The 18440-nt window shown below is 41.4% G+C and overlaps 2 protein-coding genes across 11 annotated transcripts in view; both read right to left on the bottom strand.

Annotated features, from left to right (window-relative positions):
• The window catches only part of Phactr1 (phosphatase and actin regulator 1), a 508872-nt gene that overhangs the window by 109620 nt on the left and 380812 nt on the right, over nucleotides 1–18440 (bottom strand). For all 10 annotated transcript variants that reach the window (XM_063259891.1, XM_063259893.1, XM_063259894.1 and 7 more), the window contains one exon: nucleotides 994–1074. In XM_063259891.1, coding sequence (XP_063115961.1) covers nucleotides 994–1074 — 81 coding nt within the window. The remainder of the gene's footprint in view (nucleotides 1–993; nucleotides 1075–18440) is intronic.
• The window catches only part of LOC134478501 (ER membrane protein complex subunit 5-like), a 95781-nt gene continuing 78335 nt past the window's right edge, over nucleotides 995–18440 (bottom strand). The window contains exon 1 of the mRNA XM_063259897.1: nucleotides 995–18440. This exon is cut by the window's right edge and continues 78335 nt beyond it. The gene's annotated coding sequence lies outside the window, so the exon portion shown is untranslated.

Here is an 18440-nt window from a genome sequence, read left to right as displayed (position 1 = left end):
TTTTTCTTGATGTTATTGTGGAAGGTGTGGTTTCCTAATTTCTCTCAGTGAGTTTGTTATTTGTGTACAGGAATGCTTTCGATTTCCAAGTGCTGACATTGTATTCTGCTACGCTGCCACAGATGGTAACTAATTCTAGGAACTTTTTGGTGGAGTTTTTGGGGTCTTCTATGTAGAGTATCATGTCATCAGTAAAGAGAATCCTCAAAAAAAAACTAAAAGTAGAGGTTTCATTTGGCCCAGCTGTTCCCTTTCTAGACATCTTCCTGAAAGAGACGCATATTACCACAGTGACAGATGCATACCCAAGTTTATAGAAGCATTAATTATAACAGCTAAATCTTGGAAACAGCCCACATGCTCATAAAAAGACGAACAGCTAAAGGAAGTGCGGTATTGATATACATGGAGTACTACTCTACATAAAGAAGGACAGACCTCAATCACCTGTAGGAAGAGAGACCATAGTGTTACAGGAAATAAATGGGACACACAAGTTTAAACACCACATTATTTATCTTGAGTGAGAAACTCAGAGAGTAAATAAGAAGACATTCTGGGGAGCAGGAAGAACACGTTATAGGGGAAGAGGCATATGAGAAGAGGGAGGGGAGAAGGAAGGGGGGAAAAAGGAGAATGGAAGGAAAGAAATGGAAACAAGCTTGTGTAAATCAGGAGGGGAAGAAGGTTAAAGGTTAAAGAGAACGAGGGAAGAACGAATTAAGATACAGCACACAGAGGTACGAATTGCCTATGATGAATGTGATCGATAAGTACGAAAAATATGTACTAATAAAAAAAGGTCCAAAAGAATTTACCAAAAAAGTCAACACTGCATGTGCACAGTTCCCTGTACTTCAGGGTCTTCTGCTGTGGGAGAGGAGAGGGCACCGCTTCTCCTGTCCCTCCAGAACCGCCGGGAGTCTCGAGGGTGGAGCCCCAGAGACTGGCACAAGGCTGCGTAGCTCTGGTGCCCTCGGGAGCGGCCCTTACCTTTGTCGTAGATTTCCTTCAGGACGCCCCGCTTGATCAGCTCCTCTCTGCTCTGCCTCATCGAGATCTTCCTCTCCAGGGCTGTGAGCAAGACAGACAGACAGACATGCAGGTGTGAACAGGTGAGGGCAATGCTTTGCTTTTTTCAGACAGCAGTCTTGATATGCAATAAAATGCAAGAGAAAACCTCTGTGCATGATGCATTGCTAACATGATTAATACTTTTTGATGCTTTGCTGAGACTTCTTAAAAAGGAATTATTATTATTACTATTTTGTGCGTGTGTGGTACTGGGGATCCGACCAAGGAGTGATTTATAAATAATAATTTAAATTTTTTTTATTAGCAGTTTATGCTATTTCCATCCCCTGAGTAGAGTTGGTCCATGTGCACAAGACGTCTTCAGTCCTCTTTTCCGCCCTTCCCGCCCCTCCGTCCGTCTCTTGTTCCTGTCCATTTAATACAACCACTACGCAAGTCAGTGTGGAGTCCTGAAGAACCAAAGCTAGAAATTCCATTGACCCAGCCGTTCTCTTAGCTGTCTCCTCCAAAGAGTTAAAGACACCATATTACAGTGATACACACACACCCATGTTTATAGCAGCACAACCCTCAAGAGCTAAATCTTGGAAGCAGCCTCTATGTCCATTAACAGGTAAATGGATAATGAAAACGTGGTATTATCACACAATGGAGTACTACTTTGCCATAAAGACACACTTGTGTCATTTATCGGAAAATGGATGCATCTTGAGACCATAAGGCTACGTGAAATAAGACACATAAGCCGAAATATCACATAGTGTCTCTTAGATGAGAAGCCCAAATTACAAATAAAGAGAAGAAAAAGTCCCAGCCCTTTTAATTGTTTGAGACAGGGTCTTGCTAAGATGCTCAGGCTGGGTTAGAACTTGTGGTCCTCCTGTCTCTGCCTCCTGAGTAGCTGGGATTACAGGGCTGCATCACCTTGTCTTTTCATTACATTATTTTATTTTGATAAGCTTTCAAAATCAGGTTATTTTGTCAAATCTTCAAAACAACTTTTGTATCACCTAAAAGACAGTCATTTTGATGAATGTGATTTCACCTTCAATTCTGGGTGAGTAGCTGTGGTGGGGAGGCTTGGCATGCTGTCGGCAGGCTGCTACTGAGAAAAACATCAGGACATGAAGCCAGACACAGGACCTCTGTCCCCAGATCCACTCAGCCCCCCAGAGTACTGGGAGGCTGTTGCTCATACAGTTGTACACTTCAGTGAGTTAATTTTATGTTATGTAAATGATACCTCAATTAGGCTATTTAAAAAAGAGGGGCAGAAACAGTAACTATGAAGGAAAAATGGCCAGGATGACAACACATTGATTTAAAAATTTAAATAGTAAGTCAAAATAGGCCATTAAAAATTTATAAACCTTGAGTCACTGAAAGCAAAATAATAGAATTAAAAGGATTAAAAACACTGCACGTTAAGATAGATCTCTTAGAAAAGCAGAGTTCTTTTTTTGTTTTAAACTCCAACAATTAACCAACAGATCCAAAATAGAAAAAGCATGAACCCATTTTTGCAGAATGAATATGCAGTTTGTATAGCAGCCAATGCCATGCCTTGATCTTTGGAAAAAACCCAATTTTCCAGTTTGCAGTAAACACATCGTCACAGGCTTTATGATGGCTCTGTGGCAAATGAAGCATCCAAATGGAACACGGAGAGCTGCAGACACAGCCTGAGATCTCCAGACCACAGGGAGGCAGCCCAAAGTGAGAAGGGAGAAACCAGCACTGATTTGCTTTCCTAGACCCACGACTTGGTGGAGTGGATCCAAACACACCAGGCCGCTTCACATATCCCTCTTGCCTAAAATATGTGGGAGGAGGATTCCCGATTACTGCACTAAAAGTAGCTTCAAATAGGGGCTGGGGATTTAGCTCAGCGGCATAAGCGCCTGCCTTGCAAGCAGGCAGTCGTGAGTTCGATCCCTGGTACCGATAAAAAGGAAAAAGACAAAAAAAAAAAAAAAAAAAAAAAAAAAAGTAGCTTTAAATGGCTCACCAGAACCATATTCAAAAAGGTTAAGATGTCCAAGGAAGACTGTCAATTCGCCATTGACCTTGATGCAAGAACTAGGCAGGAAACCTCAAAAGGCATAATTATCTTTGCTTCATTCACCTCTGGGCTTTAGCAGAAGATTTCCCTTCTATAATTGTGATGTGTGGACATCGTGGGTCCTTGCCTGAACCTGGGTGGGCCACTTTTCCTGGGGTAGGCCAGCTCCTGGAGCCAGGAGTGACTTGCCTGGAGTGTGCCTTTCATATGCAGGGCAGCCCATCCAGAGCCACAGTCCCACCCGCTCTGTCCAGTCCCGATACTCAGGTCACTGTGTGTTTGTTCTAACTGCCCCAGAGCCAGGCACCAGGCACCTAGACACAGTCCCAAGGCTTCACAGCCCATTGACAGTATTTCACAGTCCTGAACCTGCTTGCTTCATAGCGCCTACTCCTGCCCGTGGAACCCACAATAAAGACTCTTGCCCACAGAGCCTCCTACTCCCCTGTCCCCTGCTTCCCTGGGTGGCCCTGATCTGAGAATATACCAGACTGTGTTTTCAATGGCCTTACCCCAGCAGGGCAGTAAGAACGGCTACTGTGACGGTTAAGCTGGATGGTCAGTTTGAGTGTCTTGTGAGCCGCCTAGTCAAGCACACTTCTGGATATGTCTGGGTGGCACCTGGAGTTGTGACTCTGAGGACCACATCTGGTCCTAGAACCTTCCTCTGTCCCCGTGCTCTGTGTCTTGCTTGCCATGAGTTGACCAGCTCTGCTCCTCCAGGCTCTCTCACCATTTCTGCCATTTCTGCCTTGGATCCAGCCAACCATGGACTGAATCCTCTGAAATTATCAGCCAAAATAAACCTCTCTTGCTTTACGCTGAGTATAAGGTACTTTTTCCCTAGTGAAGTGAGATACATCTACATTTTAAAACACACCTATCCTTACACTGGTTTGTAAGGAAGGAAGAACCAGGGGGCATCCCACAGCCTAAAGTTTCCCTTTTTTCTTCTGAAATCTGTGTAGCTGTGAACAAGTGGTTTCCAAAGGAGGCCCAGTGAAAACAGCCTAGAGAGTAACTCTAATGACACAGTGACAAAGTTCTAGTCTCATCATTTTAGTAAAGTCCTCTTCTGATCCTCCACTGCAGCCTATGACACACACTCTAACATCCAGTTCCCATCTCTCTTTAATTTTTCATTCTTTCTAGTGACATAGATTTGTGATGGGTCAAGGACTCCTGTGCTACAGTGATATCAACACATTTAAAATAAGCATCTGAATTTGGGGTGCAGCTTGACGCTACAGTACTTGCCAAGCATGCATGAGGCCCTGCTTTTGAATTCCAGCACTACAGATAAAATAAATAAAAACACTGTATACATTCCTCAGGATGCATAATAATTTATTTAATCAGTCATGAAAAGAAGGAAATTGACATTCCTTCCAGACTTGGCATGGACACCACTTCTATGAACTCATGCATTCAGGTACCAATGTAAACATGTATTAGAATTTTTCCAGGCTATGTAGTTAGATGTACAATTTCTGGGCAGGTCAATTTTTTATATGCTCCTATGTTTTATAAACTTTTAAGTACTGTTTTTTATTTTTAAAAAAAGATAGGAAAGTGGAGGACAAAAAGCAATTTTGAGGCTGGAATGTGTCATTTTGCCCCGCTAAGAGTAACATGGCGAGACTCGTTTAGATTTTTCCTTTAGGATAATCCATCTCTGTTGAATTTCCTGCTCAAGTGCCTTTAAATTACATTCCGAAGGGAACGTAAGTTTGAAGGAGAAAAGCAACTGAGAAATAAACTGTGCATAAGCTTACTGCAGTCTTATACCTTCAATTTAAAACAGTCAACTTGCAAGTACAATCTGTAGTTTTTATCCATTTAAATTTTTACAATCCTAGGGACATGGAATTTTAAACTGGAAATCTACAAATGCAATGAGTTTCCAGGACCCAGAACCCAGAACCCAGAACCCAGAACCCAGAACCCCGAACATGCCTCCACTTCCCATCTGGCCTCATGAAAACAGGGACTCTGACATGATACTAAAGAGACCCCTAAGGAGAACACTCAGCCCACACGCTCACACGACACAACCATGATCTCCCAGAAAACCCAAATGAGACACCAACCAATGTGTATGCTATCTTTAGAGAAAATGCTTTAATTTTTTTTAAAGATGAAGAAACTTTCACTATTAAATTTATAGATACCATAGATGAAGGAAGAGAAAGGGAAGCAAGGATTTGGAGAAATGGGAACTGTGTGGTAAAGGTCTTGCATTTCACAAGGTTACATAGCTCAGGTCAGTTGATTTTTTATTTCACAAGGAAATTAACATGCAAAGTGACAAAGTCTAAATACTAAGTTGGAAAAGAAAAGATAAAAAGAAAAAACAATTTTAAAAAGCTTCTGGTTGTCTTACAGTATGAAAAATATATGCAGGGTAAGGCCATAGTAATCTAATTTTTAAGAGCAACAAGTACTTATCTTTCACTAATTCATAAGAGTTCTACAACATCTAAGCATTGACTAGTAAGCCTAGTTACTACTATGTAGAAAGGGTTCCAGTTACTTGATTATCCAAGGAGAGTTTATTGTGTCACTAATGCAAGGTGAGAAAATAAAAACACTTTTCACACTTGGCAATTAACACCAAGGGATCTTCAAAATCAGAAAGGTTGATCCCTTTAGAAGCTTTTTGTCCCTATAAAAATCTGAACCTTGTGGAAATCATCTGAAAGAATCTGAGGTCTAAGTGTTCTTGTCACATGATGATAAAGGCAGGCCCTAATCTCTGTCACTGTCACCCAAGGGCTTCTTCTGCATTGTCACAATAAGAACTCCAACAGAAGTCCAAGTAGAGAGGGATGGGGCACCCAGTGGTCAGCCCCTTACTCTCCTTTTATGTCCTGGCCAGAAGTCACAGGGTTCTTTTTCAGCTCTGTGACCAATGGCAGTTTTTTCCAGTGGGCTTTAACATCTGTAGGCATTGATAAAGGTATCTAGGTTGCTATGAAAACCAGGTATGTCCAATTCATGGCCGATGGGCCCCCTGCAACTCTGGACTACTAGTAATACGACATAAGACAGTTTACCTTTAACACCATCATGTGACTTTTAGCAATATTTCTTATGGCTCTACTTGGGGTGTTGGGGGAGGGCATGGCACAGAGCTAACTTTGCCTCCTGCGCCTGCCAGTCAGTGGAATCAGAACCTGCACCTGGCCTAACCTGTGCTCAGGGACCACGGCAGCGTATTTCAATCTACCTGCACTCACGTGTATCTGGGAACACAGGCATTTATCGTATGAAGCAGACAGGCAAGTTGTATTTTATTATTAAACTTGGACTTGGTGTATTGTTTTGTAAAGTAATTTAGTAAGCTAAAAATACTTTTTAAAAAGGGCTATTCTTACACATGTTAACCATTACTGCATGATTACATGGGACCCAAACAACTCTTAGTCAAGTGTAGCCCAGGGAAACCAAAAGGTAGATATTGGTATCCTCAACTGAAAGAGATTGGCTGTGAGCCTGAGCCAGAGTCCTCAAACCTTCACTGACCTCCATCCCTGACCCCTCCTGCAGGCCCATCCAAGTGGAACATCCTGAACCTTTAGTCCCTGTTGCCTAGGAGACACCACAGCGCTTTGGTGGTTCCCCTAACAAATGCACTGGGCTGGTCTCTCTGGCCTTTTAGTGCTCCTTTCTGTGCAATTCCAGCCAACCTGTAGGGGAGGGTTGGGGTCCCCTTGTAGGAAGTCTCCTGTTGCAGGTATTAGGGTGACTCCAGTGCAGATCACATGGTCAAAATCCCTCATACCCAACATGGCGACCCAACTATGGAACTTGTGATGAAATGTAAGCCATCCAGAGCAGGACTTTCCAAAGCCTATTTTTGCAGAATTTTGACTTCCAAGGTGCTTGCAGAAAGGGATGAATAATTTTGGGGGAAATGCCCCGTATCATTGGAGAATCACAGTGTGCTCTGGGAGACCTGTGTAAAAGACTCAGTGTAACCCAGAGTTTCTTTCCAATTTTCTACACTCTTTTAAGCACAAGGGACTTGGGCTGTGACAAAAATCTTCTGGAGGATGCTGGACAAGGATCCAACTTGCCTGACTGCGATGTGTTGTAAAAATCTCCCAGGGAGGCCAGTGCTCTCTACAGAGTCAGACGCTCATCCTCAGTCTCTGCAGGTTCTACAGAAGTAAATTCAGCCAGTTTAACTGTAGATCAAAAATATTCAGAGCTGGAAAAGGTGAAATAGGTTTGTAATTCCTGCACTCTCTGATGCAAGAGGATCGCAAGTTGGACCGAGAGTGGTCAATTTAGTGACTTAACAAGATCCTCTCTGATTCTTTCATACATAAATAAATGGATGGGAATATAACTTGGTTGAAGGTCTTGGGTTTAGTCCCCAGTATGACTATTACAAAAACAATTTTTTTTCTTTTGGTACCAGGGATCAAATTCATGACCTTGTGCTTGTTAGGCAGGTACTTGTGACACTGAGTAAATCTCTGGCTCACACAAAAACAATTTTTGTATCTGTGCAAACCTTTTCTGGTTATTATTCTGTATAACACTTTCAATAAGGATTTTCATACACAGCATTTACATTGTATAAAATATTGTAAGTGACCTAGAGATGATTAAAGTACACAGGAGGATGTGAACAGGTTGTGGCAAACGCTACAGCATTTTCTATAATGGACTTGCGCACTGTTTCCCTGTACAGGGCTACTGCGGTCCTGGTAAAACCTTCCGCAGGTACAGCCAGCTCTCCTACCCAGTGACATGGCACATGCACAACTAACCTTGAGCCGTCTAATACCACCGAGCGTCTGCCCATTGGAACAATTCTGGTTTTGATATGATTGATAGCTAGAATGTCTTCTGATAATCACTGAGACAGTGTGATTTCCTCCGCAGCGACAGAGCATGGAACTAAGACCAGCGGAGGGGGCTGGCTGGGCTCCACTTGCTCAGGCAGAACTGCCTGAAGCCAGGTCCCCAGGCAGCACTCCTGATTGATGTGATGGGTGTGAAAAAGGAAGAGACACTGTCTCTCTTTAAGCTGTAAGCCGAGCTTTACAGGCTCGTCCTTTAAGAATCTCAGCTGCAAATCAGTTTGCAACAAGCCAGCTGAGAAAGCACTCTGGGGGCCAACTAGGTAAATTCAGGCTACATATGAGATCATGTTAGATAATTATTCTTAGCTTTACTATCCATGATAATGGTTTATGTTCATGTAGGCTCTTTTTCTTAATTTTTTTTTATAGATTTACAATTGTCTGCAATTTACTCCAGAATGGGGAAAAAAGCAACAAATATGGTCAAAATTTAGTAACTGTTAGATGATGGCTATTCTATTATACAATCCTCTTGGTGTCTGTATGTTCCTTTTTATTTTTTGGGTACTGGGGATCAAACTCACAACTTCATGCTTGACAGGCAAGCAGGCACTTGTGCCACTAAGCTATATTCCCAGCTCCTATGTTTGACAATTTTCAAAACAAAACAAAAAAATAAACACACAAAAACATTACTTTTAAAATATTTAGTACAAAAAGCGAGATGAAAGAACACATGGACTATCATTCTGTTTGTAGAAAGTTCAAAAATGGGCCAAACTAAATACATAATGTAGAGATGCAGAGAAAAGCACAGAAAATGCCTCCAATAAAAACCAGAGCAACAGCTTCAACCTGGAAGGAGGTAACTGCAGTCAGAAAGGCATGGAGGGGGGCTGGGGATTTAGCTCAGCCACATAAGAACCTGCCTTAAAAGTAGGTGGTCGTGAGTTCAATCCCCGGTACCGATAAACAATAGAAAGGCATGGAGGGAGCTCCTGAGTGCTGATAGTAATTTACTCTTTTGATTTGGGCTGTGGTTACATGGTGAAACTGCACTGGAATTCTTACCCCCATTTTAAAATATGTCTTATGTTCCCCAAACAAAAACATGCAGAAGACATTCTCACTAGTTCCTCTCATCGTACCTCTGAAAGCCTTGGAGGAAGACAAAAGACTCAGCCACCATATAATGAACTCATGCAGTTGGTCATTAAATTAATTCCTGAGGATGAAAGGGAGGGTGATTATCATGCAATAAAAGCTACATACTTTCTTTTGCAGAAATTAAGGAGTCTGAATTTGGGAAACAGGCTGTGCTACTCCTGGAGTCCATCCTTAACATGGTATGTCAGAAGCAAGTTAGGGGACAAACTTTTGCCAGCACCAGGCTGCACATCTTAGGAGTTTATATCACAATTTGCAGGTGCATTCTTCTATCTGTTGTAACCGGCACAGACAATTTCAAATTCTAACAGCTGTCTCTTCTGAGAGCTGCAAGATGCAAAGGAATCACTTCCTTCTTCATTTACTGGTCCCGTTAGAGGGACGTGGCAGAACACGACTTGATAAAGATCTGAAAAATAATCTCTGTGGAGCCTCATTTACAGTCTTCACTTTGTTCTTTCACTTCCATGTCACCTGTGATGACAGACTGATTCATTAAATGTGAAACTGACGGACGCTCTGGTGAGAGAATCTAGTGTGATGAGGATGTTGATGTTAGAAATAAAGTCTTGATGCTTCAGGGCTTGCTTCTATGACTTGTAAGACAGTGTCATAACAGCTAATTCTTTTGTGATCATGCTCAGACATGATCACAATTCACATTTCTACTATGTTCTCTGCTGCTTCTAGCAGCTCTGCCCCCTCCCCAAAGGACAAGGAAAAGTCATTGATTTAGGGCTGGGTGAGCTTATCCTTCTAGATCTAGGAAGCATAATGGTCCACTAGATTTCATTCCACTCACCGGATTATGATTGACTGCTTTGTGATAGATGTGAAAATTAAATTCTGCCAGAACAGTGTGGTACTCCTGCTACTACCTGTTACCTGAAAGACAACAGGGCCTTTATTGTGAGTGTTTTGTGTGCCAGGTTCAAGAAAGTAAGCGTGCTTGCTTCTCCAAGTGTGCTTGGCTTTGCTACTCCTGGTCAGATGAAGCCTGCTGCCATGATGGAGCTAAGATCTGGGGAGCTAGAACATCTTGTCTCTGACTCTTTGAAACGTCAGAGGGAAAAAACGTCAGCATTAGATGGAGGGTATTTGTTTTATTTTGTGCTGAGGATAGAGCACAGGGCCTCACACTCGCTTAGCATTTGCCCTATCACTGAGCTATGCCCCCTGCCTAGACTGAGGGGTTTTATTAGTTCCTGTTATGTATAGTCAGAGCTGAAGTCAGCTAATAATTGTGAACCACAATCTACGAAAAACTCCCCCAAAACAAAACGAAACAAAAAAGAAAACAATTATACACAGCTATGTCAGATATTTTGCCTGAAGGAGCCATTTTGTGTGAAGATGTAACCATTACCATGTACCACGAGCCCCACACTATGTGCTTTCTATGCAGGACTTCATGTAAAACCTTACAATGACTCCAGGAAGTTGTCACTATTATCTTCATCTGGCAGTTTAGGGGGAGGTTAAATGGCCTGCCCAAGGTGCAGAGCTAGACTGGAGCTAGGCCAGGGGATTCTAGTGTGTGCACATACACATGACATTAAACTGGCCCCTAAGCTTCAACAAGCTAGGAATACACCCACAGTTTATTAAGCCTACCTGCAAATGGACAAGGTTGTACAAATAGGCCAAAGGGCATATATAAAGGAAACACTTAACAATTTTGCTTTCTCCAGTGCAGAATTTTGTTCTTTTACGTATTGCAATAGAAATTCATTTTCTGACAGATCTAGAGCTGTGAATTCAAGATGAAGATGCTGGCCTTTTCCATTTCCAGTGATTGTCTTCTTCTTACTTTGCAGGCAGGCACCTTCTCACTGTGTGCCCAGCCTGAGGGAGCTCTTTAGTACCTGTTCTGACAAGGGCACTAATCTTATTGATGGGGTCCCACCCTTAAGATCTCCCTTAACTTTATTTCTTCACACCAAATATAACCACTTTGTGTGTTAAGGATTCCACATATGGATTTTGGAGTGATACAAATATTTTTTTCCGTAACACTTGTAATGTGTGTGGTCACCTCTGAAATCATTCCATTAAGTTTTTTAATTACATATATTTGATGCTACAATATATGAAGTTATACTCAAAGATTTCAAGGAAAGAGACAATATGGTAACTACTTTTATGTCGGGATTATCTTGTGGTGAAACACTATTTTGCTTAAATGGTTATGTTTTGATCTGTGCTGTTTTGTTGCTATGCCCTCTTTTATCTCAATCTCCATTTTATTATTTACATTTTTATTTTTATCCTTTTAAGGGAAAAATAAAAAAAATAGCAGGATATATTATAGTAACCTACTTTGACTCTCCATTATCTTGATTTAAAGCCCTGTATTGCTCTCACCATCTTGTTTTGACTGATGTCCCTCTATTCTGTTTTGTTTGATAGTACCAGGTTCGAAAGTTTAGGCAACAGCTGTGAAGACAGTGGGATTCATTATGACGCCCATTCCGGTTGACTATTATCTACTTTTGAAGACCTATAATCTCTCCAATGTTTTGGTTTTGTTGGCTTTGTTCTTTACTGTTTTGTTCAATTTTATTATAACTGATGATATAGGCAATTCTATTAGAGATAGCAGGAGGCATTCTGGTAACCATTGTTGATCACCTTGTATTATGCTTTTACATTACCTAGTATGTCCACCCTTTTGATTTGACTGACTCTGTTCTGTTATGTAACATTTGGTTCTACTCTCTTCCAAAAAAGTAATAAGAACTGTGGGAGCAACAAAACCCAAAATGAGTAATTGTCATTGTACAAAAGAGAGGAAAAGAAAGTGCTCTAAACGATATAACTGCATGTATATTTAAGTGTATAAGATAGATAATGATATTACTGAGTTTTGTTGGATCATTGAACAGAACTGTTTGCAGTCTCACTGTTGGAATGTCCACTTTATAAGCTTTAATTTTGTAACTTGAACGATTATTTCTAAGATGACAATATGTAATCCATTAACTAGTGATTTCCTACTGTTTATTTTTTTCTGTAAATCTGTATAACTTGTACCCTTTCTCTGCTTTTTTTTTCTTTTTCTCCTTAAATAAAATTTTAAAAAAAGTTTTATAATTAATTATCATTAAATGAGATTTCATATAAGAAGAACAAACACATAGCTGGCACATAAAACTTAATTAGCTGTGACTGTTTTTATAGGTTGAGGATCCTTTATTTAAAACATTGGGACCAAAATGTGCTTTGGAGCTCAGATTCTTTTTGATGTGTGGAATATTTGTGCACACACAATGAGCTCTTGGGGATGGAGCCCAACTCTACATTCATATACATATAGCCTGAAAGCAATTTAAAACAGTATTTTTATGTACCTATCTTTCGATTATAACATATCCCATGAGGTCAGGCCTGAAACTTTCTACCTGTGGCACTTAAAACATTTCAAATTTTAGAACATGCAGATTTTTGAGTTTCAATCCATCTTAGTGTTCTCCTACTTTTGAAAAAAATAAAATGTCTAAAGGAAATCAGCTCACAAAATTATGAAATTTCATTCTCTCATATTCATGTGATGATAAAGCAAAGGTCATACGTAGGAAGGCAAAGGTCTGCTTAGTCACTTCTCAGCCGTCATCTCGGGTGATGAGGACACCAGTAGATAGGCTACTGGTTCTGATGACTTATCTAGAAATACTGAGCAGTAGCGAGACGTTTGTAAGTTAATAATCATTTGATAAAGCATCACTTCTTTTGCAGACCCTCTTTCATTACAAGAGCAATTTTGACTTTATTCAGGGCGTTATGGAAGCATGCATCTCCGTCTGGACACTTGGTGTCTTTAGCCATCTTACATGTTCGTTTAAATTGTTGGAACACTGTCTAAATCCCAGTGCCCTCATAATTTGTCTTGACGTCTAGCAGTCCTGTATCCTTCAGCTTAGTTCTTCAATTGTCTTTGCTACTCTGTGCCTCTGAACTTTTGCTAGTTCAGAGAAATGGTTTGTCCATTTCCATAAAAACCTTTTGAATCTTGGGTTGGAACTGACTGAATCTAGATATCCATTCAGAGAGAAGTGATTTCTTTACAGTTTTGAGGCCTCCAGTCCATGAACATGGTACACATCTTCATTTTTGATTTTCAATATTTTTAATATGAAACCAACTCTGCTTTCCCAAAACCACTCCAACTTCATTGCAACATGTTATTCTTTTAAATATACTTGTAAGAATCAAGGGGCTGGGGATTTAGCTCAGCGGCATAAGCGCCTGCCTTGTAAGCAGGCAGTCGTGAGTTCGATCCCTGGTACCGATTAAAAAAAAAAAAAAAAAAAAAAGAATCAGTGTCCTGGCACTGTATATAAAATATCTTACACTTATATAATGAGAGATACTGGCCTGTAATTCTCCTGTCTTCTAACATCTTAAGCACGTTAGGCTCTCAAGTTTATGCTGGCCTCTTAATACAAGTAACACATTTGTCTTTTTCTATCTCCTGGAGTTGGTATGGCTGATTTTGTTTCTTTCTATTTGAAAGAATTCACTAGTAAAGCTATCTGGGAATAAAGTTTTCTTCTGGAGAGGGTTTTTAAATTACCAGAAAGTTTTTTCAAGAGAAACAGTACTTATTGTGTTTCTTATTTTTTCTTTAAATCACTTTAAACTGTATTTGTTGAATAACAAAACCTTTCAAATCTAAGAAAACGTCTAAGTAGCTCAGGACTGTCCTTTCTGTTCTGCGCCTCACCCTTCCTTGTCTTTTTTTTTCTGCGATTGCTGTTTCTTCCATGACTTAATGCTTTCACTGAAAACAGTGTTTGTGCCTCAACCAAGCATTCATCAGCTCATGACACGAACAGCACCACCAAACACCCATTATCCTCCAGCAGGATTATCCATCTGCATTCAAGAACAATCCCTCTTTGGTATCTGCAAACCATACTTGGAAAAAAAATCTCCGAGTATTGAAATGGCAGTTTTGTGAATGAAACATTTGCCCTCATTGTAATTGGGAAAGCTAAAAACAAACAAACAAACAAATAAAAACCCACAACAAACTAACTCCCAAACATTGCAAAGAAAAGGAGCAGAAAGCTCATGAAGCACGCAGAAGAGAAGACAGGTCTGGAAGCAGAGCTGTGCACAGCGCTCCCGGAGCCTCCCGCAATGCCCTCAGTCCTCATGGCATCAATGACCATGCAGCCAAGGCTTGGCAGGCAGCATCTCGCACCCCTCAGTGAATATGGAACCTTCTCTGCTTATCTTTGTGATTGCAACTTCTGAGCCTCATTGCTCGTGGGCATTTTTGCGCTGCCTTTGAAGTAAATGTGGGCTGCACAGTAGAAGCAACATGTGTGCAATCCTGAATTCACAAATAAAAATACCAAAAATCACTTCCTTTGATTGGCTTAAACAGGACTTTACTGGCATCATGACTGGGCTGTGCTCCATGGTGCTGTCCAGCCCTTTCCCAGCTGGAAAGATGGGCTCCCCATGGATCTGAGGGGTGAGGGTTGATCTGAATAAAGGTCTGAGCAAAGGGGGTGATTTAGAATTTCAGTTCTGATCCACAGATGGCTGTGGCTTCTGGGGAAGGGGCGGGAGGAGGGTGTGAAGTATTTCATACAGATGGGAACCCAGGTGTTCTCCACAGCGTGCAAAGGCAAACGTCAGCCTTCAATGCCTTGTTTTCCTTCTGGTGGACTCATCTAAGGCCCTGTGCCAGCATCATCAGCATAATAGAAAATCTCGCCTGAGGTCACCTATCGTCTCAGTAAAGCATCCTGCCACGCGGCACAGGTAACTAAGCGAAGTGACAGATTGGGACACAGGAACTCTGCCGCTGTCACTTTGCACCACAGTTATTAGCACAGGGACACCATCCCTCTAGTTTCTTTGTAAAAAATATTGTGGTAAAAACATATGACTTAAAATACATTTATCATCTTGGTCACTTATAGTGTTAACCGCAAATTATTGTGCAAACATCACCAGAACTTTTTCACCTTGTAAAACTGAAATTCTGTACCTGGCAAACAGGAACTCTCCACCTCCTCACTCCCCAGCTCCTGGTAAGTATCCTTCTTGTTTTTTATGAATTGGAGTCTCCTAGGTAACCCATGCAAGTAGAATCATACAATATCTGTCTTTTTATGACTAGTTTATTTCACGTAGCATAGCACCCTGTAGTTTCTTCCATGATGTCCCATGTGTCACAATTTCCTTTCTTTTAGGGCTATATAGTATTCCACTGTATTATATGCCACATTTTGTTTATCCAGTTGTCTGTTGATGGACATCTGGGTTGTGTCCACTGACTGCCTTTTGTGTATAATGCTGCTATGAATATTGGTGTGCAAATATTTGAGAATCTGCTTTTTAATTCTTTTGCATATATACTCGGAAATGCTGGATTATATATTCTATTTTTAAATGTTTGAAGAACTACCATTATGTTTTCTATAACAGTGTACCACTTCCTATTCCCACCAAAGGTGTACATGTGTTCCAATTTCTCTGCTTCCTTACCAACACTTAGGGTTTTCTGTTTTGCAAAGCCACCTTAATGGGTATGAAGTCATCAGTATGGTTTTACTATGCCACAACTCAGAGAGAAGGAAATTGTGAAGTCATGAATTATAATATTTGTCTGTGACCCTAAATGTTTTTAAAAGTTGCTGCCTCCTCACCTCAGGACATGGAAATAAGTGTCACAATTTAGGGGTTTCCTTTGACCCCTTGAGGGGAGACTCTTGATATTTAGAGAGAGAAAACAAATAGATTTTATGCAAAGGATGAATAAGGTTAAAAGAAGATATTATTTTTTAAAGAGAAAATCCCTTATTAATATTGTTTGATTTTTATTTTCAAACTAAAGACAGAGCCAGTGTGATGGTGTGCCCTGTAATCCCAGGGAAAAATGAATTAGTCTGAGTATGCAGAGCAGGTGTCCATGAACCTTTTCTGTGAGGACCTGCTAACCAGGTCTTCAGGTTTGAAGGCTACACAGCCTCTGTGGAAACTGCTCAACTCAATCCCCACAGCTATATGGAGTACGCACATGCATGAATGTGGCTGTAAATAAAACTTTATTGATAAAAACAATTAGTGGCACAGAATTAATGTATGGTCATAGCAGATTCAAGGGTAAGAACTTTGAAAATTGGAGCTTTCTTATAAGTTAGAAGGAAGAACAAGATTTCAAACTCTGTGACAAAAAATGACAGATGATAAAATAAACCCTTGATGTGATTTCCTTCATAACTAAGCATAAAACTGTGACTATTGAAAAATGCATTTTAAGGCTCCGTGGCATGTTAAACTTCTAATCACCTGATCTAACATAGCTGGAGACAGATGAAAATCATCATAACTTTGGATGTGGCTCTTTGCAATCCTAACTCTTCTCCGAAGATAATGTTTGACTTTATAAAGAAGAAAATCTCAAAGGACAGTCAGAAACAGTGTGCTTCAAAACAAGTCACTTAACAAACGCTGGCTGTGGAAGCAATGACATTTTCCTCATTAACGTATATCCCGAGGCCCTGAGGTCACCACTGGAAGGACGGGCTCCTCCTCCGTGGGTGGTGGGGCCAGGGTCCCTGTGACTCCCTTCGTGTTTTCCTCTTGAACTTTCCCAAGGTGGTAACAATGACAGAAATGCGGTCAGCCTCCTCGGAGGCCTCCACCCTGGCCTGCCAGGACTGCAGTCTCAGCACAAACGGTTTCCTCTGCCCTCTACACCAGCGAACCTCGCATAGCTCTTGGCAGCTCAAAGCCATGTCCCTAGAACAACAATCTATGTTCCCTAGAAACGCTTGCCTGAGAGAGCTCAAAGCTGCCAACAGCATTTGCTATTTGCTCCAGCCAACATCTGATGATGGGCCTCTTAAACTCCCTTATTTTAGAGTACTGACTTAGAAAACTTGTAATTGTGAGATCTTTCTCTATCCTTTTGAAGTGTGTATGTGGCATGATCACAAATATGATGAATAGTTAAATGAAACAAGTTATTACAGTAAAAGACCCACTTCCATTACGCTAATCTGCATAAAAACATCTTTCCTCACTTCATACACACTTCACAAATGTTCTCGCCACTTTCTGAAGCAGTTCTGAAAGTCCTCTTAATGTGATTGTCTTTAGTTACACTGTTGTGGCTGCCTTGATGCCCTGAATTGATTCAAACCTTTACCTTTCATGATCATTTTGGCTTTGCGGAAGGTCCAGAAGTCACCCAGAACTGGACCCAGAGAACAGAGTGGATGAGAACACACTGTTTTGAGTTGCCTTTCTATTGGATTATACTCCATCCACAGCAGCAATCACTGTAAAGTATTTCTAATCACACTTTGTAAAGACACTAACGAAAGAGGAATGCCGGAACTGCTTCAGAAAGTGGCAAGAATGACGGGCAGAGTATGTTTGAATGGAGGCTTCATGACCATGTGTCAGCTACTGTCATGCATTTTAAAGATAACACGGTCATTGTGTATTTTGATCACATCGTGTGTGTGTGTGTGTGTGTGTGTGTGTGTGTGTGTGTATCTTCTGCAACCCGGGAACATCTCTTTCTGAAGGGCCTGGGGCCATTCCTTTGAAATGTAATCACTAAGAAGGAAACCACCTCTCTCTCGGGATGCGCTCCTGGTGGAGGGCCTGCAGGAGGCGAGATCCTAACTTTCTAAGCACCAGTTAGCAGACACAGATGGTCTAGTCCCATCCTTGAAGCCAGGCAGTACTTTTCCATTACCATGTCCCAGTGTTCAAAAGGCCTCCTGCCTTTTATGCCCTGGTGTAGAGCTCAGGTGACACTGAGCTAGCTCTCTCCCCTACTACAAACCTCTGGGATAAAATCTGTGCTGTCTCCTTTGACTCTTGTCTGGCTTGGTTTCCCTTTGATAGTGTTGTTACCCCTATGCTGCCTTCAGGAAAACTGGGCCATCTTTGATGCTTGGGCCCCAAGAAGGTCAGACCTTCCTCATCTTACGTTCCTTAGCATGAATGCAGATACACCACCATCCTACTGCAGAAGGCGCATGCCGTTGCTTCCCCACCCCCACCGAGTCCAGCAGACAGATACTTTCCTCTCCGCCTGAAGATTCCTTCTCCTTTGGGATTCCTGGAGAGACAGGAATCTCTCCCTAGGAGAACACCACCAGGAGTGGCCTGACGCATCCCCATTCCCAATGCACGGGTGAGAGCCTGGGTCTCTGCAGCAATATGGTTACCATGCAGTACGACACGACAGCCCAGGATTGAAATGACGGGAACCACTAACTAACAAGCCTGAGCCATAGTTTATTTTTATTTTGGGTAAAACAGGGTGGAAAAAGGTATGGAGAGGATTGGATCTAAACAATGCAAACCTACCAGGGAGGTAA

Source organism: Cavia porcellus, unplaced genomic scaffold (genome assembly GCF_034190915.1).
Source record: "Cavia porcellus strain 051 isolate PalLab524CR breed Dunkin Hartley unplaced genomic scaffold, mCavPor4.1 scaffold_13, whole genome shotgun sequence".
In the NCBI taxonomy this organism is placed as follows: domain Eukaryota; kingdom Metazoa; phylum Chordata; class Mammalia; order Rodentia; family Caviidae; genus Cavia; species Cavia porcellus.
This window is presented reverse-complemented; position numbering and strand designations above follow the sequence as displayed.